Source organism: Artemia franciscana, chromosome 8 (assembly GCF_032884065.1).
Source record: "Artemia franciscana chromosome 8, ASM3288406v1, whole genome shotgun sequence".
Classification (NCBI taxonomy): Eukaryota; Metazoa; Arthropoda; class Branchiopoda; order Anostraca; family Artemiidae; genus Artemia; species Artemia franciscana.
This window is the reverse complement of record NC_088870.1, coordinates 29,583,607-29,605,738: the sequence shown is the minus strand read 5'-3', so window position 1 is coordinate 29,605,738 and position 22,132 is coordinate 29,583,607. Positions and strand designations below refer to the sequence as shown.

At 34.8% G+C, this 22,132-nt stretch overlaps 1 protein-coding gene across 3 annotated transcripts in view; it reads right to left on the bottom strand.

Annotated features, from left to right (window-relative positions):
* LOC136030256 (serine/threonine-protein kinase pakG-like) overlaps positions 1–22,132 on the bottom strand; it is a 166,893-nt gene that overhangs the window by 23,454 nt on the left and 121,307 nt on the right. For all 3 annotated transcript variants that reach the window (XM_065709097.1, XM_065709098.1, XM_065709099.1), the window contains 2 exons: positions 21,324–21,458; positions 14,935–17,312 (listed from right to left, as the gene is read on the bottom strand). In XM_065709097.1, coding sequence (XP_065565169.1) covers positions 14,935–17,312; positions 21,324–21,458 — 2,513 coding nt within the window. The remainder of the gene's footprint in view (positions 1–14,934; positions 17,313–21,323; positions 21,459–22,132) is intronic.

The following is a 22,132-nucleotide window of genomic DNA, read 5'->3' as shown; positions in this document are numbered from 1 at the left end:
AGGAGCTATCACCCCTGCAACGCCGATATTACAAATAACTCTAAAAATATTCCCGAGAACAAAGGAAGATTATAGGTTATTTTCTACGGGCATCCGGACCTCCTTCTATATTTATCTAAAGATTCACTGTGAGATAGAGAATTTCGGCATAAAAACGCAATTTTTCTGTTTTAGGCACACACCTTCACCCCAGCTACACAAAGACCCACCCACTCTCCACAATGGTAGTTCATGTTCAATTATACACCAGTATACAATGTACCACAACTCAGTATTGCTGCTTCAAACTTTTACATTATATGTTTTTGGCCTTTTTGGGCTAAAATTGTTGTTTTGAGCCAAAAATGGCAGAGAACACCAATTTGCTGTGGTAAAATATCCTTTTTTAAAAATCTAATACATTTACAGATGGGACAAAACAAAATAGCATTTATCCACTTTAATTCCACCTTTGGACAGAAATAAAACAAGGTTTGATGAATACATACCAGCTCTTAATTGCGCGAATCTAAGGCATGTATCCACTATTTGAAGGGATCCACTGAGAATGCCGAATAAAATTAGAGATACAGAAAATTGAATTTTTGAGGCCCAAAAGTATATAAGAAAGGGATAAGGCTTCACTCCTGTCTAAACCGAGTAAAAAGGAGGATTGAAGCACCTAGCTTTAACCCAAATTCAGCTCCATCTTAAAGAATACTCATTTAAGAGTGGAGTTAATCAGAACAGGTAATGCACGAAAAAAAGGAATTCAAACGCAAGCCATATTTTAGGAAATTATCCAACGAGCATACAGAGTGAAGAGTCAATCAAGTCCTTTCGATAAAAAATCTCCTTTTTCACATTAAAAAGGGAAGTAAAGACATTTGTCTTGTGAAAAGCTCTTATAACATGCAATTCATTTCAAGCAATCGGAAAAAAAATTTGGCAGTGTGGCTTAAAGTGACTTTTATGGGTAAATGAAGTAAGTGAGTCAGGTGTCCTTAGTGGAAGGGCAGCTAGGAGTCTCTAAATTTTATTATGCATTATATTCTTCCCTATTTTTTAAACAATTAAATAATTTCTTAGACCCTATTTCTCTTCTATATCTTCGACACAGTCCTAACAAGATATAGCAGAAAATACATTATTTTGAAAAACTAGGACGAATAGTACATTCAAAAATATGAGCCAAACACATACATATGGTGAGAAGGTCCAGAATGGCCTTCTCTCCCTGAAAATATCGTGATTTAGATGGTTTTCATGATAGTTTTTTTTTTTTGTGAAACTATCATCCACGTCTTGGGCAAAACGGTCGTTCTTCTCTCCTGGAAAGTTATGTTAAGATGTGTCACTTTTTAAAAACGTTGTTAAGGTATGTTCCCCATATTTCATTTTGAGAGTCTGAAATTAGGATCAAATAATATGAATTAAAGTTGACTTTGGATTCGGTATTGAAAAAATTAGCGGGTCATCGACTAAATTCAGCTTCATCCATGTAAGGTTATCACAAAAATAATCACCGGATAAACAGAATAGGCGTTCCTTAACATTTGCATACAGAAATTTATTCACTTATGTCTTATGTCTGCCGTGTTTTGTGTTAAGCATTAGATACCTTGAGTTTTAAATAGCTTCAAAAATTTCTGTTACCAAATACGTCATCCCTCAAGCAAGAGAACAAACATTTACACTTGATTATTGCATTTATATCGTGACTACAAACGCGTTAACTCGCCTGTATTTAGGTGTATTTAGAAGTGCTTTATTGCTAGTTATTTATTTCTGCTTGCTTAGGGATCGTAACATCAAACATTTATTATATATTAATATCAAAGTAGAGACCAGCGTTTTGTCTCAAATTCTTTGTTAAATTAAATAAATAAAACAAGTTTTTTTTTTTTTTTTACTGAAAGTGAGGAGCAACATTAAAACTTAAAACGAACGGAAATTACTTCGTATATGAAATTGGTTGCTCCCTCCTTAACGCCCCGCTCTTTACGCTAAAGTAGACTCTTTCTCTCAACTCTACTCTTTAAAACAGTAAAAAATTTAGCATAAAGACCGGGGCGTCAAGGAGGGAGCAGCCCCTCTCAAATACGAAGTAATTTCTGTTCGTTTTAAGCTTTAATGTCGCTCCTTACTTTCAATTAAAAAAAATTGTGTTTTTATTTAATTTCTGAAAGTTTTTGAATTAATGCATGTTTTGATTTTGGCTCTCCACAGATGAATAATTAAAACGAAATATGCATATATTTTTTTGGCTAAATGGCTTTCTTATAGTTTTGTTCGAATGATTTTGAGAAAAAGGAGCGAGGAGGAGGCCTTGTTGCCCTCCAAAATTTTGGTTACTTAAAAAAGGCAACTAGAACTTTCAATTTTTTACGGATTTTTTTATTAGTAAAAGGTATACTTAACTTACGAATTAGCTTACGTAACGAACTTCTGCATTCCAATGTTTTTATTACGTATATGAGAGGGTTCACCCCCTCGTCAGAACCTCGCTCTTTACACTAAACCTTAAATTTTGTCCCATTTCCTTAAGAAAGACCCCTGAATCACAAAGGCCGTAGAATAAATAATTGAAATTACTAAAAATACTTCAGCGTAAAGATCAAGGTATTAGGAGGAGGTGAACCGCTCATATGCGTAATAATTTCGCTTCGTTTTAAGTTTTAATGCTACTCTTTACTTTCAGTTGAAAAAACTTTTTCATATTTATTTTTTTATTAAATAATGCTAGAAAATCCTGCGCTCCCTTCATAGAACTTTTCTTCCACCGTGACAAATTCCTCCACAGAAAGCTCCCCGACATATCCGCCTCTTCTCAACCCCTCCCCCTCCCCCCAAAAAAATCTTCCTGAAAATGTCTGTACACTTCCCAATAACCATTACTATATGTCAGCACTGGTCAAAGTTTGTAACTTTTAGTCCCTCCCACGGGGGCTGTGGGGGAGCAAGTCATCTCCAAAGACATAGTTATAAGGTTATTCGACTATGCTGAATAAAATGGCTATCTCATAAATTTGATCCGTTGACTTTGGGAAAATAATTAGCGTGGGAGGGGGCCTAGTTGTCCTCCAATTTTTTTGGTCACTTAAAAAGAGCACTAGAACTTTTCATTTCCGTTAGAATGAGCCCTCTTGCAACATTCTAGAGCCACTGAGTCGATACCATCACCCCTGGGGAAAAAAAGCAAACAAAGAAATAAACACGCATCCGTGATCTGCCTTCTGGCAAAAAATACAAAATTCCACATTTTTGTAGATAGGAGTTTGAAACTTCTACATTAGGGTTCTCTGATACGCTGAATCTAATGGTGTGATTTTGTTAAGATTCTATGACTTTTAGGTGGTGTTTCCCCCTATTTTCTAAAATAAGGCAAATTTTCTCAGGCTCGTAACTTTTGATGGGTAAGACAAACTTGATGAAACTTATGTATTTAAAATCAGCATTAAAATCCGATTCTTTTGATGTAGCTACTGGTATCAAAATTCCATTTTTGTTACTATTGAGCCGGGTCGCTCCTTACTACAGTTCGTTACCACGAACTGTTTGAATAGAGAGGAGGAGGAGTCTATTTAAGAATTATTTGAGGGATAGATCATATAAAAATACAATATAAAGTTCGTTACCACGAAGTGTTTGATAAAACACGATTTTTCTAAAGAAAGTAAAAGATTACACTTACATCTTAAGACAAACATAATTGTTTCTGTGTTTGAAGGGGGCCACCCTCTCCTCAACCTCCCGCAATTTGCAATAAAGTTTTGGAATACTTTAAAAATGCCCATTATTCTAGATCGATGGCCCTTGTAATTTGGCAACCGTTCTTAAAGAATTAGCAGAAAACACCAAACTTGTTGCATGCATTGGAACCAAAACTTCGTTTTTAAGAGTTTTGGTTTCGACTGACAAGTATGACTCTTTACTTACAGTTTGTTATTGTGAATTGTTTGGTTTAATGATCTCTTAACTGTGACTACTAAGACCTCCTTAAACCCCCTTTCTTTACGTTAAAGTTTAAATTCATAAAACAAAGCTTTAAGAATGACAATCATCCATGAAAAAAATACACCTCTCCAAATGTTTATTAGGAGGCGGGGGTCTTAAATATCAAAATTTAATTATAAAGTTGTCATCATCTGCAAGGTTTTGAAGGCGAGTTCTTCGAAAAAAATATCTTATGGAGGCATTCCCCATGGCACTACAAGGGGCCAATGTAACCTGGGAAACAAGAAGACAATAAACAATGTAAATGAATAGGAAAAACGAGAGATTCTCCTTTTACAATCTCGAGGGGAACGAATTTCTGGTGGCACTAGCCCCCTCCCCCGAGAAATTCCCTGGTAGCGCATATGATTCCCCACTTCTGAACCCTTGTGCCGGTAGGCATGTGAAGGGAACCTTTTATTTTTCATAAAAAAAAAACTGTCTACAATAACAGGGGAGCTTTCACCCAAAGCACCAGTATTACAGGTGTGGTCCAAAACGGACCACACCTGCAGTCAATGGAGTCAAGGCAGGTTATAGACGAATTCCTCCCCCCCGCACCAAAAAAAAACTCATACGTTTATCCGAAGCCTCGTGGACATGGGAAATTTGGGTAAAAAAAAATCACGCTTTTCAAGGGTTGGAGCACACTCCTCCAACCCACATAAAATCAAACATCCCTTCTCTAACCTTCCCTTCTCCTGTGTATATCAAGTAACCGTCAAAATCTATATCTGCATTGTTTTTGTTGTTACCTGTATTAAGACTGTGTACTATTTATTTCGGTTAATGTAGCATATATACATGAAACAGTCCATTGCATTAAGTTTTACCTCTTAGTATATGGTTCATTTACGAATAAAATGAGTGCCTTGATTACTTTTCATGGCATTAAACATCTAAAATATAATAAACAAAAATTGAATATAAAAAAAAAATAAAAATCGAAACTACATTTCGACCTCGGGATTATTTCCCGAGATTTTATGATAGATACGCAAATTTTGCTTAAGTTATCGAAGAGATAGCATGAAGTTTCATCAGCATTAAAAGTTCTTTGGTTCCTAAAAAACTGCTTCAAAGCAAGGGCATTTTACTTCAAAATGTAGAGAATTTGCAGAATGAGATCTTCAAAATAGAAAAGTCACAGAAGAGATTTTTTTTCCTGGAAAAGCAGCACAAACTTTAGTTCCTAAAACTGCCTATCCGCGTTGGAAAAATCTGCCTTGTCTAGAAAAAAAAATTACCTCATAAATGTCAAGAAAACCGATGATATCAACTTTAGAAATTATTTCTTAGGGCAAAGTTTATTTTCGAATGTAGAGGAATGCATGTCTTCATGCTTCGTTTTCATGACATTAATTGTCTTAAATATAATAAACATCAAACTTGAAGATTTTAGAAAACAAGTAAAACAACTCGGAACTCCCTCTTCTGAAATCAGGATTTCCGGTATGAGAGATACGAAAATTTTGCTCATGTTGTCAAATACAATAAATATCAAAATCGAAAATTTCAGATTTATTTGAAAAGGGTTTTCATTTTGGAAAATGAACGTCAGCTCTAGTTCATAGAAGATTAAGACCTGTCAACCAGCCTTCGACATACAAATTTTCTACCTTGTTTAGAAAATAGTTACCTCTAGGATACAAAAAACTTGATTCGTCATGACAACTTTGGAAATGAGTGAGCGAAGCAATTTTGTATATAAGAAAGTTCATGTCATAGCATGTACTTTTTAAATTATTACGCGATTAAAATGCTCGAGGAATCGAATCAAAAATATCGGAGACCGACACAAAAAATTGGAATTTGGCATTAGATATCGACATTTCCAGAATTATTTCTAAGACGTTAAGAAGGTATACGGAATTTTGTTCTCCAGTTCCAGAAGAGATAGTTAAATGCTCTGTAGGAGTATGGCATAAATTTGTTCTGAATAAGTTCACTTTTCCAAGCTAGGATAGTTTTGTTTCGACATCATGTTCATCACGAGGAAAAAAGAGGCACATTTTTTCTTTGGAAAACTAGATGAAAGTTTACAAATTTCACTGGAGATTTTCTGTCCACTTTCATGATTCTCATAAGAAGGAAAATTTATAATTTTCATCTCATACAACTTCGGAGCTGGATACTGCTCATCAAAAAAAAAAAAAAAAAAAAATCAGCTTCGAAATCAGCAGTGTTGCTCCGCAACAATAATCACAGTGAAAAAGTCCTACTATGTGTGTATGGATGTTACTGGTTTTTTATTTTATTCGTTTACCAATTTGGATGTTCAGATCAAGGCCGTATCCAGGTAGGGTTAGGGGGTTTGACACCCCCCAAAAAAAAATGTTTGTCTAACACGTAAAAACGTAAAAAAAATGGATATAAACAAATTTTTTATGCGTTTTTTGTTCTTTTTTGTAACCCCCTCCCCCCAAAAAAATTCTTGCATAAAACACCCCCCGAAAAAAAAAATCAAATTCATGCCCTGAGTCAAATAATGCTTTTTAAAAACTCGAATCTATTAAAATTAAGGTAATTTGACAGCTATTTGGATCGATAATTGTTTTTCGAACGTATAAATAAAGTAATGTATGCTATTAAGTAATGAAGTAAAATGCATACTATGAGGAATAGTTGTATTTTTGGAAATTGCTAGAATGTTGATTAGTTCAGTGTCAAGACTACTGGAATTGACACATGAGCAAACCCATGGTAGCTCCTGCAATCGTAATGAAATTTTCAGAAAATTCAGAAAAATTTCAGAAACGCATTCAAGATGCTTGTAATATGAACCCTTGTATAAAGCAAAAAAAAATAAAGGAAAAAAAAAATCAGAAGATCAAATTATTTGTTTTAAGGCAGACACAAATTTATTTTATTGGAGAAATTTTCAGGCAACTTGTTGATATTTTAACATAAAAAAGCTTTTCCATGGTTAATAAACCATGAAATTACTCATCAAATAACTGAAAAGCTAATGTTGTCTCAGATGTTTGAAGTTTCTTTTCAAATTTCGCTCCAATATGTTTTTTTTCATGAGATTGATCTTAACATGTGGTAGTTATTTTGAAACAAATATCATCTAATCCAATCCCTACTAAAAAAATAAATAAAAAAATAAAAAAAAGATCAAACAGGTTATACAGTCACTAATCCAATATGTAAACATAGAATGAGACAAGCAGAGATACTCCTTGCTGATTGATTAGGAGGAGACATCCCTCGGAAAAAATAGTCCTAATCGAAAAAAAAAAACATGGAAAAATTATACTTCAATCATTTTTCATATAGTTTTTTTTTGTCTAATGCCAGTGAGGGGGAGGGAGAGAATATATTCTAAATTGTTCTTCAAGCTAGGCTAACCATAGAGACGTCAAGCTCAAACAATTCAGCTTAGTTGAAGTTTCAAGTATAAATTTTTCGCTATTGAGCGTCAGGGATCCTATCAAAAATCATTCAAACATATCTAATCACACTCCTTCTCATTTATACAATCTATGTCCAAATTTCAAGATAATCAAAAGAATAGTTTTTCCTACAGAGGAATCTAGATACAGGTGTTCATAATGCACATTTGTAAAACTGCCAACGCAAATCAACATCTTTGCTCGCCATTTCATTCCTAATTTGTTTTTCTTTCTACAATGATTCTCTCTTTCACTCTGCTTCTATTGCTTTTGCTTCTTGAGACATGCTTTTTTTATCGTAAGTGTTTCCTCACATAAGTTTTTCTTCCCTCAGCAGAGAACAAAAAGGCCATATATAGATATTCCTTTTTACATTCAAACAAAACTATGCACACCATCCAATTTAAATGTGAATGGTCGTCAAAATTATTTTTGTCAATATAAAACGGTCGTAAGTCGTAATTTACATTAAAAACTATAAATTACCTTTTCTGTCTGTACTTAGGCGCCAGTTGTACACTGGTAGATTTTCCTACACACAAAAGATTAATTCGATATTCATTTAGATTAAAATGGATGACTTTAGAGTACTTATTGCATGGTTTACTATATACATATATTTTTTTTTTATAATAAACCCTTGTTTTTCATTTGATATTAAGCAAGCCCTATTAAAAGATCTTAAAAAACTAGTATAATAAACCAGGCATGTAGACAGAAACTCGTATTGAGTAGGGAGAATCACACTTCGGGGAGAGAAGCCGCCCCAACCAAAATATGCGGATTATACAATAGTAATGGAAAACATGAAAAAAAAGCATATGAATCGACTACTTTCAGGGGGGGGGGTTAAATGAAACTACCCCGCATAAGTGTATGCTGAGAGCGTAAATGTCTATGTAGAATCGCTCATGTGAAGAAATGACTAGTGTAAATTATAAAACATAAAGATACAGTTCAGCTTATCATTAGGGATGCTATTCAGATGAATTTTTCCTTGCCGTCAACATAAAAAGGTGCTATTTTTCCTACCAAACGCATGTCAACCCAAAAGAAACATGCAATTTTACACTCTATAAACTCCACTGTCCAAGGGACTATCTTAGATATTGAAATAATCGAGTCTGGATTTGGACTCTTGAAAAATTAAGATTCCCCACGTAGACATTCCCTTGTCTTCCATTCCCTCTAAAAGTTCAAACTCGTCTTCACCAATATTCTTGATTTTGTCTTCTAACACAGCCCCTTAAAAACAATGCCACTTTACCTCCCCCAGAAATAAGTTATAAATTCCCTAAAATGAAGAGCTGATTGCAACTCTAATTTACATTTTTCATAAAAGAAATAGTCAAGATAAAATCAGGGTAAACTCAGTAACGGCTGAAAGAATATTTTAGACTTGGTATAAATATGTCATTGGCAAGCTTTTTTTTTCTGAAGGAAAGAAAATCTCATCCACCTTATCAGAGATCAATGGTCCCCTATGAACACCTATAATTAGCAAAAAGGCGTCGTCTTTAAGCGAAACATAATTTAAACACTGACTGCTTCAAAGAAAAAAAAACACCCTGCAATCAATTTTAGGCCTTTTTCAAAACCTAGATACAGATCACCTCACGCCGATCACCTGATATGAGGTGATAAATATATCCGCAGCATCTACTAATGAGATTGAGAAAATATTTCCTGTCCAAACTGACAGGTTTTCGATTCTTGACCACGTATGTGATTTCATAAAAATCATTAATTCTAGTTCTAGTTTTCTTTTTTCATAAGACAGTACATTAGCACATGGAGATTCGGAAAATTTAAACTGGGATGAGGAGGGCCAATAAGCAGTTCAAAGAGGAAAGGGGTTGATAAAAGGTAAAATGCCAGATAAGTGTTCATATTCTTAACGAGTGCTATAGAATGCGATAACCTTATATATATATATATATATATATATATATATATATATATATATATATATATATATATATATATATATATATGGTTTGTGGTCTAAGGAGGATAAGGGGCGAGCCCAGTCCCCCCTTTGCGTGCTCATGATTGTTTCACTTGCATAACATAAAATAACTATCCCTAGCTTCTCTTGCAAATTAAATTGTGTTAGTCCTCAGGGCTTCAACGGCTTCAAGAACTATTAGATCAGGTTACAATAAAGGCCAACCATCTTAGTCTACGGGTGAATGAAGAGATAACCGAATGCATGACAACTACCGACTCTCCTCTTTCCATGAAATTTGGCGACCAAGATGTCGTACCAATTGCCAAGTTCAAATACCTGGGAAGTATAATCATGAACACTGACTCGACAGCATGTAGATATGGTACACTATGGAGATCTTAGAATTTGTCTTCACACCTAAAGCTACGCCATTTTAACAATAATGTCCTACCAATGCTACTTTACGCCGCTGGAACACAACACCTGAATTAAGAACCAGAGAGGGGAGCATTGGCTTTTGAAAACATGTGTCTCCACAGAACTTTGAACGTCCACTGGGCATAGAAGACGATATAGTGGTCCAGCCAGAAAAGGACGCGGCAATCTCTAGTGACGGGCATCATGAAAGTTCGATGGTGGAGATATGTGGGACATGTCCTCCGTTAAGACAACCATAAACTCTAAAAAGCTCTTTTACAATGGTAACCACCAGGAAGTCGTAGCCGGGGAAAACTCAAAAATACACTGCGCCACTTTGATCTCCTTAGTGCCTCAGGAGGCACAGGCAGTCCCAAGATATAATGCAAGGTAGTGTTCTTGAACTTTCATGAGATCTGTCCGTTTTACTTTTTACATATCATTTTCAACGTATCGTTGAAGCCCGCAGTTGGATCCCTATCCCGGGATTTATAAACAAAATATTATAGCCTGAAGTATAAAGAATAGGCCACATTAGCCCATCATGTTAGCATAGTGATTTTCAGAACGATTGGAAGCAAAAAATAGTAAATTAAAAGAAGAGCTTCTTCAAGACTAGAACCAAAGACATGGCTGAAGCCATAATGATACTCCAGCGTTAGAAAGAGGAATTTTGGAGACAGTTTAATTTCTGTTCCTTTTAGCTGTTTGGTGTTCAAATCAAAATCCCGTTAGAATACAGCATCCAGCTTTTGTGGTTTTGAGCCAGATCATCAGTTCACAAGGTTTTATTCCAACTTGAAACCAAGAAAAAAAAATATGTCTCTAAGAGGACAGGCGTCCGATCTGTAGTGCACTGAATTTGTTCCAATTGAATTTAAACGTTCATCACATTTGATCTGTATTAATTTACATATTAGGAAGAATTTCTCGTTACTCTACTTTTTTAAATGTTGACATGCTTAACCAGTGTGTTCACAGAGAATATTTTGTGAGAATACTACTGATAAGAATCAGGCACGTACCTAAGGTAAGGGCCCTAGGGGCTGTACCTGCTTCTGAAACTTCACCATTTTCCTAGCTTTTTTAGAATCTGGCCACCTCTGAAATTATGTGACCTTAAAGGATTTTTGCCTATGTGCCTTATAAGATTGTTTCCTTTTGATTTCAGTTTAATTAATGAGCTTCTTGAAATTCATATTATCATGCACATTGATATGCAGTCTTGAAACCAAAATGAAATGCTAAAATGAAAGGCACAAAAACATGGTTTAAAACCTGTTATGCCAAGTACTAATTTGATAGTTTTGACATACTACTTATGGATTGCATATTCTATGATTATGTCTTGGAACATTATGGTGAAATGAAGATTGAACTATTCCTAAAACGGCAACGATCTAGAAATGGAGCCCCCTTATGCATTAATTTTATGTCCGAAACACAGTCAGTTTCTAATAAAGGCTATTTAAATGGGCTCGAGAACAGGAATTATTTCTCCAATGAAGATTTACTAGGTTCAATTCATTATAGGTGAAATGAGCCAAAACAATATTTATGGTCTTTGAAATGCATGCGCTAAAAGTGTTTCAGCAAGCGCCTGTACACACTTTAATAAATGTTGTTAATCGGCTGCAACGTGTATCCGTGAGCCATTCTCAAAAAAGAGAAAAAAAGGACAACGAAAATTGAAGAGTTTTTCTTAAAGAAGGATATACATCTTTTGCTTTGTAAATGGGATACATAAGCAGAAGTAAAGCCACGGTTTCATTTCGGAACAAAGTCAACTGCTTGAAGAACTCTTTCAGAGCATCCTGTTTTTGGGGGTAGATTTTGTGTTTTGAGCAAAGCGCTAATTTTAAGAATTCCACAAATAATAGAATGTATCATGGGTCAGCTTATTTAAGCTAGTTGCGTAATCAACAAAGCAACAATTTTTATTCGTTTTAAGTTTCAACTTCGCTCTTTTCTTCCGTAAGGAGATCTGTTTTTTTTTCAAAAATTAATTTGCTCGTTTTCTTTTTAATGCATGCAATAAAACTTATAAAAAAATCTTTGTCTAACTCAGGCGATGAAACCAAAGAAGTCACCATGAGTTTTGTTAAAATAGGGCATTAGATATAGATTTCACTTCCTGTCTCCCTTAAACTTTCACATGAGATATGTGTAACTTCGCCACATAAAGAATCCGGGGGATATCTTGTTCAACGATATGTTCAAGAATTGCACCTTCAATTATTTTCATAAAAGTGAAAACAAGTAAATGACTTTTTCCATAAGGCAGTTTTCTTCAAAACGCGTTTTTTAGTTTTCACTTAATAAGGGGAGGAGTGGAGCTTAAAAGAAGGGGTTGTAAATCCCCCAGTTAAGGATTTTTGACCATAGATATTACACAAATATCCTTTTTATGCCTTCCAGCCATGCCACTCCAGAAATGACACCAAAAAATACTATTTTTTGTGTCAAACGGTACTTAACGATGAAGTTATAAATATAAAATTATATGAAGCACGTAGATATGAGTAATAGCTTTTAAAAAACCATTAAAGACCTATCTACGATCTCGCAGTAGCCTGACAGTCCAGGCAGAAAAATAGAAATAAATAAGGAGATACTCGCTGACCATACCAAAAAAGCGGCTTTACTTTCTTTTGAACGATGAGGGCTCCAAACCTCTCCTTTAAAATTTTAGACCAAGTGAAACAGACTGGCTATATTTGAATTTGCCTTCCCTAGCATTTTAGCCATCTTTAGGTAAACACTAATGTTTTCTAGCGCAAAATGGCAGAAAACGCCACATTTCTGAGTTTCCGTCTTTTTAGCTACTTAAAAAGCACACTATACATTGCGATTTAAGTTCGTATTAGCTCTTTCCCAGTATTCTAGTACCGCTGATTCAGCACAACCACCCCTAGCGGAAAAGAGGAGACAAATCAGCATAACCCACGCAAAAAGAGAGTTTTAAACAATGGCAATGTACTTTTTTATTTCGATACACCACTATTTTTTAGGTGTTCCCGAACATTTGTTTCTGCAATAAACTTTTACTGTTATCTTAAATTATATAATAGGTATGATTCTTGAAAAATTTTTAAATAATAACTTTTCCCTTTAAATAATAAATTTTTCTCACCAGACAGCAATAGACTTTTACTATTAAGTTGAATTATATAAAAGTTATAACTTTTGAATACCTCAAATGATGAATTTAGGGTTTACATGATACAATTTTCTCACTTGATAGTTTTTTTTTTCAAACACGCTTTTAAACTTTTGGTTAATGTGGGCTGTGGTTTGCCCTTCACTCGGACGCAGCTATTGTTACGACTATGATAGCCTATGGGCCATGTCGAAGCATTAGAAGGAGATAGAAGGAAGCTGATATTTAGTTAAACTGGAAGTAACTCCTAAAAATGCAATAAATATTCATTTCCTATATATAATGCAGTAAAAATTTAGTTGCTATAATGTTTCGTCCAGAAGAGGGGAAAAACTGCACATTTACAGAGCACAAAAAAAAAAGAATAAAACAACACAATCAGCAAACTTAGTGCTTGGCGCAGGGCTATATCCAGGCTTTAAGGGGAAGGAAGTGGTTTGCAATTAAGCTGAAAGTGAATATGAAAATCGATAATTTTGATGCAAAATTCTCGTTTTAACCTTACTACAATAACAGTTCAGTTTGTAGTAACAAATGAAAACACTATAATAACAAGTTTCTCGCTTCATTACACTCGGAAAATTGCTATTTATTGTATTTACAAAGCCTCTTATCCCTCCTAATGCAAAAACAACGCTAGTCTATCTACGAAAATTGGCTGATTTTGTAGGTTAGTATTATTTCTTGTACTTATTTTCTGACATGGTTAGCAGTATGGCTAACAATGTCAAGCTATACTAGTTAAAAAAAACCCTACTAAGTTAGTAAACTTTTTTATGCGGGCAAGATCAATATTCAGGGATTAAGGGACAGGGAAGAGAGTGAGATACTGTTAAACTGGAAGTGCCTCTAAAAGTCTATTTGATAAAATTATTGGGAATGTAATGAAGTTAATAATTTTCTTATTACAGTCCTTAATCTACATTTTGTCATTGTACTCTTTAGTTTAGTAAAGAAAATAAACTGCACTGTTACCAAATAGTAAATATTGACTCCTAAAATACAAACCATAAGAAATTGACACACATTATGAAGAAACATAGCAATAAGTTAAATGTGAAAATACGTTATGTAAAGCTAAGCCTTTCCCAGTATAGGCTAAATTTGAGATCACTTGGGTTTGTAATAATAAGCAGTTCAAAAAATAGGTCTATTTGTAAAATATAACTTCCAGGCAAGGTTGTATCCAGGATATTTTTGTTCGGCAGGGGGGGGGGATAAAAACTTCAAAGAGACATCAAAGGTTTGTTTATATACATTTTTATTACGTTTTTACGAGTCAGACCAAAACTCTGGGGGAGGGCTTAAAACCCTAACCGCGGGTTTATGGCCTTACTTTCAAGGACTAGTTTTGGGGTTGGGTAGATGGTTAGAAGATAAATGAGAATTATGTTGAATTATATGAAATATTCTACTAAGTCCTGACCCCAGGATGCGGAACTACTTATTTGCACGAGAAAAGAATAGAGCCTAGTTCAAAAATATTTTATAGCACTATATTATGCATTGTTTTGTTTGACGAAAAAAATAAGAACGTTGTTCAAATCTGAAGGGGTTTCAGTCTTATATCATAGACTGCGCGATCAAGATCAAAGTCGAAGCATAGACACATCTTTGTTGCATCAAGTGTTGTTAATGCTACTGCTAATAAGCATTGTTGCCATAAGGCTAGCAAAAACGCAAGAAAAATTAATATAAACAAATTTATGATGCATTTTCTAAAGTGTTTTTGTACCCCCCCCCCCCCCTCGAACAAAAAATCCTGGATACGGCCCTGTATATGTACTATTGTCTACGTGTCATGCTGGAAATGACAACTTATAAAAATGGAACAAAATTATGATCCATACCAACCGAACCGGATGAGTTTTAAGCATAGAAAATCAGATAATATAATGTGGCGTGAACGAATGCAATTATAATATAAGATCTCTTGTACCTAGACATATAGGATGAGAAGCTGTATCTCACTTTCGAATTTTAAAGACGATTCCGACGGCTTATTTTTACAACATTTTGGTTAAAGATCATACCTTTTTTAGAGAAGTCAGCATCTAATGTTTGGCTGCAAACATCATTGGACTCCTTTGATTTATCTTTCTTCTTTCGCATCTGAACAGAGCCTGATATTTTCTTCTCCAAAGAATTTTTATCAGCTGTATCGGTGCAACTAGGAATTACATCTGCTTGCCAACATGAAACTTCGCTCTCGGCGGCAAACCAATTCTTTTCATTTCTTTTTTCAGTTTCAATGCTTTTTCCCAGCATCGTATGACTTTCGTCTTCTTCCTTTAGAGATACGATTTCAAGAAGTTTTGGGAGAGAAGTTACTTCAGCCATTTGTTGAGCTGGTTTGCTTCTTTCAAACGAGTTCTTTCTTTTAACCGGAGGAGTAAGTGGAACTTTCCCTTTTGAAGTTGATGGTTCAGCCTGCGCTGCTAGCTCAAACGTTAAGGCAATGGAAGCAATTGGCTTAGACGGTTTTTCTTCGTCGAGGATTTTTACTTCAGGCTTTTCATTTTTTTCATCTTCTATATTTCTCCACTCTTGTCGTAATTTTCTTGCAAGGGGAGTAGATGCCTTGTCACGCTTGTCTGTCAAGGATTCGGTACTTTCAGATAGGCGCCAATCAGCTCTAAGCTTCCTTGGCTCAACAACGCTCAAGCCCTTGGAGGGTTCATTCTTTGCTGCAAGAAATGTTTGTACTAACTGAGCAACAGATGCCTTTTTTTCAGACTGAGGTTCATGCCTGAGACCATGAGCCCAGGATGCTCTTCGACGAATCAATAGTTCTACTGGGATTTGTGGGTGCCCTTCAGGTACAAATGTTTTTTGTGCGGCTTCACTAAGCGGAGACGTAGGCTGGCTTGTTGGACTCTGCCTTTGAATACTTTGTGTGAATTTATCTCGGAACGATCGAAGTCTGTCCAAAAAGTAAGCTTTAGGAGTCCCGGGCTCTTCATTACCCGTGTCTGAAGGTGTAGAAGGTACAGGGAAGATATTTGAGTTTTGCGTTTCGAGCGGCGGAGCGTTTTCTTTGGAAGTAGAGGGCTTAGGGGTCAAAGAACCTTCGTTAACTGTATCTGGAAGGTTGGTAGAAACAGAAGAGACATTGGGAACAAAAAGTTCAAGCGGTAGTGGACGTTTAGTTTTTAGAAGCACAACTGGGGGTGCTTGTGTTTCATCTTCTACTATTTTTGTTATTTCAGAAGATTCTGCATCTCGGGTATTCCTACTTTCATTAAGAGGAAATGGTATGTCTAAATTTGCTACTAATGGTGGTGTAACAGATTCAGCTTTGGAGATCATTTCTTGTCTGGATATTTTCCTCTGTACCTGCGGATGTGCCTCACATTCGAAAAATTTACGCGCCATTTTTGGAGTGGGAACCACTTCAATTATTTCGCTATTAGACTCTTTTTGGTCCTTGTCCCTAAGTAAAGCTTCCTCATCGTTTTCCTTATCTGGGCTGCTTGTGAATTTCGCATCTTTCTTTTCGTCAAGTTTGTTATGAACATTCACTTTCAAAGATGGGTTTGGTTGTAAGGATACTACTCCTTTTTCAATGACAAAAGCCTTGGATTTGTTTAAACATTTCTCGTCCTCCCGGTTTCCCTTCAAATCAAGATCTTTATTTCCAAGTTCAGTGCCTTTTTCGTCAAAAGGCTGAAGTCCTTCTTGTTTATTTTTCTCTGAAACACAGCCAGAAAATCTCGCTTGTTCTTCATTAATTTCAATGGATTGTAAATCATGATTTATATTAACAGATGAAGCGACAGAGAGATTTTCGACCATTTTTTTTTGAAATGTAGGACCCTTTCTAGGTAAACTTGATACATACATATCTTTGGAGGCATTCATTTCAAAAGCCTTAATTTCTTCAATCTTTTTATCACTTCCTGGCATGTCATTATAATTTTGCGATTCTAGTTTCTCCTGACTTTCATCATCTTCCTCCGGGACTTCTACTAATGGCTGGCTTAATACTTCAGAGGATTGATTAAAAGTCTGCCCACGCGATATTAGTAAGTCAGTTGATTTCTCAGTATTGGACGACATCAATTTTCCAATATCGTCAAACAAGTTTGCATGGTGAATTTGGCGTAATGATCCTTCACCTTCCGACAAGGCTGATGTATTAGGACTGTTTAATTTATTACACAAGAATTCCTGTGATTTAGAAAGAATTTTTTGTCCCAAGCCTTCTTTGCTTGCACCAACAGCTCTCTGAATATCCATAAGATGATCACGTGACCTTGATAAGCTTAACCTCATTTCACAGAGCCTTTCACGGGATTTTGAAGTGCTTTTCCTTAGATTGGAAAGCGAAGCAACTCGATTTAGCAATATTTCCCGAGATTTTGTGAGATGATGTCGCTGAAGTGCTGGTTGCTGCATCAATGGGCTGGACCTAAAGAAACAAAATAGTTATTTCAACGTAAATTCCAAGCAGGAAAAATAAAAACTTCTAGAAATGTTCCAGTAAGTTATTAAGGACTCCTTTAAGCATAAAGCTTGACGACAAGGTGCCAAACACGACTCTTTCAAAGGAAGTGGTCCAATCCCAATCAGTGTCCCTAAAATGATCAAGTAAATGACCTCTAAGGGGGGGGGGGAATAATGATGAGCGCTTCAAATTGTGCAGAAATGAGATTGAGAAAAATCGCCACCTAAAATCTAAGATTGACATCTGGGGAGATGGCCAAAGCTGAAGGTTTAAATAGGGTAGTTTGAAGAACCACTGCCAACACATGTTCGGCAGTGTGTCGGCCTAAGGAGGCTTAACACTGGGACAAGTTTACAGCGGTAGTTCAACCGTCAGATCAGTAAAATAACTTCCAGACAACAAATTAGGCATCTAGCTTCCATATTTAGAAAATATTCCAGTCTATTTGTGGTAATTCCACGTTCAAACTAACGAAAAGGCCATTTTATTCTTCCACAAAAGGAGATAGAAATAAATTGTAAAAACGTAAGGTAAAAAAGACAGCTATTATCATCTTAATAATGGCGGTTATACCACATAAACAAAAACCAAAGACATGATTCCATTTGATTTATTATCGCAGCCTTTGACTATTCTATTTTTAGAAACAGTATAGCAATTTTTCCAAATACAGAAAATCCAGAAGATATAATAGCCATTTTTACAATTAAGTATGCAAATTTAGAAACCAGATTATTCTAGATTGCAATCTCTTCTCTTTCAAAAATTCTTGCCAAGGAAAGCGAAAAGAAAGAAAAAAAGTGTGAAAATGAAATTCATTGTGCTCTTTTCAAATAAAATAAAATTTGAGTATTTTTTTCAGCCAGTGAAACAGTGTTTCTCCTGCTCTATTTGATTTACTTCAAAAGGTTAGTTTTTCTTTTTTCTTTTTTAGCACAGGAGATGGCTTGGCGGATGTCCTTGCCGTAATATCTGCTTTTGTCTTTTTCGCTTCTTTCCTGTCCACTGGCTGATATTACCGTCGTTTTCCCGGCTATTCATTTATATTCTTTATTTTCTCTTATTTGTCATAAGTTATTGCTATGGTAAATAAATGGCGTCAAAAAATACAAAGAAAAGAGAAAACACAACAAAACAAAGAAAAGAACAGGAAAACAAAAGAGAAGAAAAAAATAATTTCCTAAAAATTCGAATGAACAAAAATTACCATAATAAGAAATAGGCTATTGTTCCCTTAAATCTCTAAGACGAGAGTGTCACTGGTCCTGCGTCAGAAAAAAAACAAAAAAAAATATTAATATTCGGGAATTCCATTACCGGCCTTTATATAGCTGCCTTGCCTACTGCGTTTTCTGGAAAATCCCAAGAGTTTCCCGCAAAAGGTAACTCAAAAAGTGCACGGAAGGATGACAGAGCCAAGACAAAACCAAATGAAACTTGACAAGTTACTTACGTCAGGCTAGTTTCATTTACTTCATTATCGTGCATGTCTTTTTATTTTAGTCTTTTGCTAAAAATGTCTTTATTCAGTGGGTGGCCAAGTCAGTTTTTTAAGATGCCTTGCCTTCTGATGTAATGAAGTAGCATCATCATTGAAAAAAGTGACTCATAACACACAAAAGTATTGTAGAAAAAAAGTTAATTAAGATAATAATTAATTAAGTGTTTTCTATTCCTTCTCAATACAATTCTTTCATTTGACTTTGTTCCCTTGATGTGTTTCTTCCCCCTAAGTAAAACACAAAATATAAGCATAAGGACAATTGGACCTACACAATGGTCGTCCTATTAGACGGAGCTGCAAGTACAACGGCGACAATTGGCATTGGTAACTCGTCTTTTTTTCATTTTTTTTTTGTACTTTTACCTTCGAGTTGTCTTTGTTGCAGTTCTTATATAATGGGATGTCATTTGGATTGTTCAAAGCATATTTTTTCTTGATTAAAAGAAGTAAAGGCAGTCATTCAAAAGCTTTTCCCATAAACAACGAAGTCCAGTGGCATCACGAAAATTTAAGGGGGAGGGGGCAAAACACATTTTTAAAAATTATAGGGGGAAGGTGACTTGTCGTTTTTCAATTTTTTCAATGAAAGTAAAAAGAAATATCCATTTTTCAAGGAAGATATCCTCCATAAAAGCTTTGTTTCAGAATATAGAGTAGGAATGCTAGGGAGGTACACGCCCCCCCCAAACAGTTCCACTGACCGAGGTTGTCCTGTAGATTTAATTGACTGTTCAAAAACGATTATGTTCCAATTCAATGTCTTTTTTCTTAAGTTTCAAGCATTGAATTTCCATATATTTCTAAATCTTAATTGTTAAATTAGCCCTACAGAAACCAAAGAACAGACTGTTTTTTCCTCTGCATCGGGTTGTTTGAAGCAGCAATGAGACACACATGCCTTTTTGCAGCAAGGAATTTGCAAAAGAGCACTTTTAAGTCTAAGAAAAACAGTTAAACTTTAACAATAGGTTTTGTTTAAGGTATGTAAATTGAGCCACCATTTAGGGATGAACTTTTTTTTTTGTTATTGCGTATAGGATTTCAAACATCCATAAATCTTAATTCAGAGGCCACTAAAAATATTCCTGCCCTTTCAAAAACGCGATCAATACATCGTAGTTTTTGCCAATCACCAAGTGAACGACCTGTTGATGGCTTGACTAGCAAAAATGGATTCCCCTAAAGGATTTAAGGACGCAGCCGTAAAAAATAGATTTAATCATGAAACAAAATGTAAATTCTTTGTACACTTTAAAGGATTCTTTCATCCATTGATATAAAATTCTAGATATTGACCTTACTCCAGAGGTCAATTCTAAACAAAAAAGCTTTTCCAAAATGACATAACCATGTAGTCATCTTTATGGTTTTGATTTTCTGCAAAATGGAAACAATGAAGAAGGAAATAGGAGAAACGTCTAAAATTCCCTTTGTTAGCATAATATCGTCATATTTCCAATAAGGTTCGATATTTGGACCCTTCTATTGGTTCCAAATTTGCTAGATGACGCACTATTTATAGAATTCACAACTTAGGCTCGGCAATTGTTCGATTTGCACATTTACATGGGATTTTCTATGCAATTTAAGCTATTGATAATTACATCGGCCTGCATTTTTTAAAATAGAAGAATATATAATTTACTCAGTAGCAAAACTTAAATGAAAAAATGACAGAAGCAAGGATTAGGGTATTTTTAATTGCTCCTGGTCAAAAAATTCGTAGTAATGAACTGCTAATGATAATAGTAAATGAAAATCTAAAAAAAAGAACTTCGAAAACTACATATATTTTTATATAATGGCATCAGCTTTTTCTGCAGATTAATTTAAAAGATCGTTTCCCCAAAAAAGAAATTTTTGGGAAAAGGAAAGAAAAGATTCACAGTCAAATAATAATCCCAATATAAAAAAATCATTATTAAATAAAAACAATCAAACAGAAGTTAAACGGGATAATCAGATAAAACACAAAGATAACATAAATGAGTGCTTAAACGAAAAGAAATAAACATGAACCGTCAAGATTAAACTTAATACAAACAGACAAGAGCAGGGCTGCCAAACATTTTAAAGGCCACGGTTTCACCTGTGCTTTGCTGAAAACAAGTTCTTTATATCTGCCGAAGCATTGGCATAAAAAAAAGAATCACAATACTAATAAAAATTACAGGAAAGAATAATTTTTTATTTTTCAAAATTATCAAAGAGAAGCTGTTTAAAATAAATTTAGTTTTTTGTAAAGCGCAAACGACCCTTTTTCCTCTAGAAGGTTTAGAGGGGAGTAGCATCGTACTTATTCGTGACAATATCCGTCATTTTAAGTTAAACATAATTATTCATTTTAACTGCCCCACTTTCCCCAAATGACGCCCCTGGGCTGATGCACTCTCATCTTATTATGTCTTATAAGGTACGACTTACTTTATGTAAAACAAAATCATAATAAAAGAGGAAAGAAAGAAATTAACCTTGGGCAGCCTCCCGCAGCAGACATACTTTTCTTTTGAGCTTCGGATGCGATGGTCTCTTTTTGATGGCTGAGGGAGTGTCTGGATGTGGCGAGCCATGGGAAGCGAAGACAATCCCGGGCTAAAGGCCTTTCTCTGTAAAATTATTTGCAATTAGCATAAGGATAAACTGCTGCAATAAATGAAATATCTACCGTAGCTTCTTTTTAAAGGTAGTGAGGAGCACTACATTCCCACATGGATCGATAATAGGATGAACCGTAACTCCTAAAAAAAAAACCTAAAAAATATTACTAAAATATTACATGCTTTTTATAATTTTAAATATAACGCTCAATTTAAATATAACTAATACAGAGTTATAGTAAACAGTAGTTTTTTTGTAAAAAATTGATTCTTGTAATTGTGTATTTTCTATATTAAAATCTTGTCGATCGATAAACGTGCATAAATATTAAATTCACTTATTACGTCATTTAAGGTTATAACCTATACGATGATAACGTCATTCATCAAGCTTGTACACGAAAATGCAGTTTTTTTTTTCAAAATTGATTCTATTTTTAAAAACTATTGTATTTTTAATTACAAAAGGCACTAGGTATAGCAATTTCCTTTAAAACGAGCCATTACAAAGCTCTTAAGTTTCTCCAGTGCCCAGCTAGCTGAGGAGAAAAAACGGAAAATAAAAAGATGCCTTATATTATGGTTGTAAAACTACCGCAAAATAAAAACTCAGAAAGCAAAATTGGTAAAATTGGTAATATAAGGCAAAATAGTGTAAAATATGATACTCCCTACGAAATATA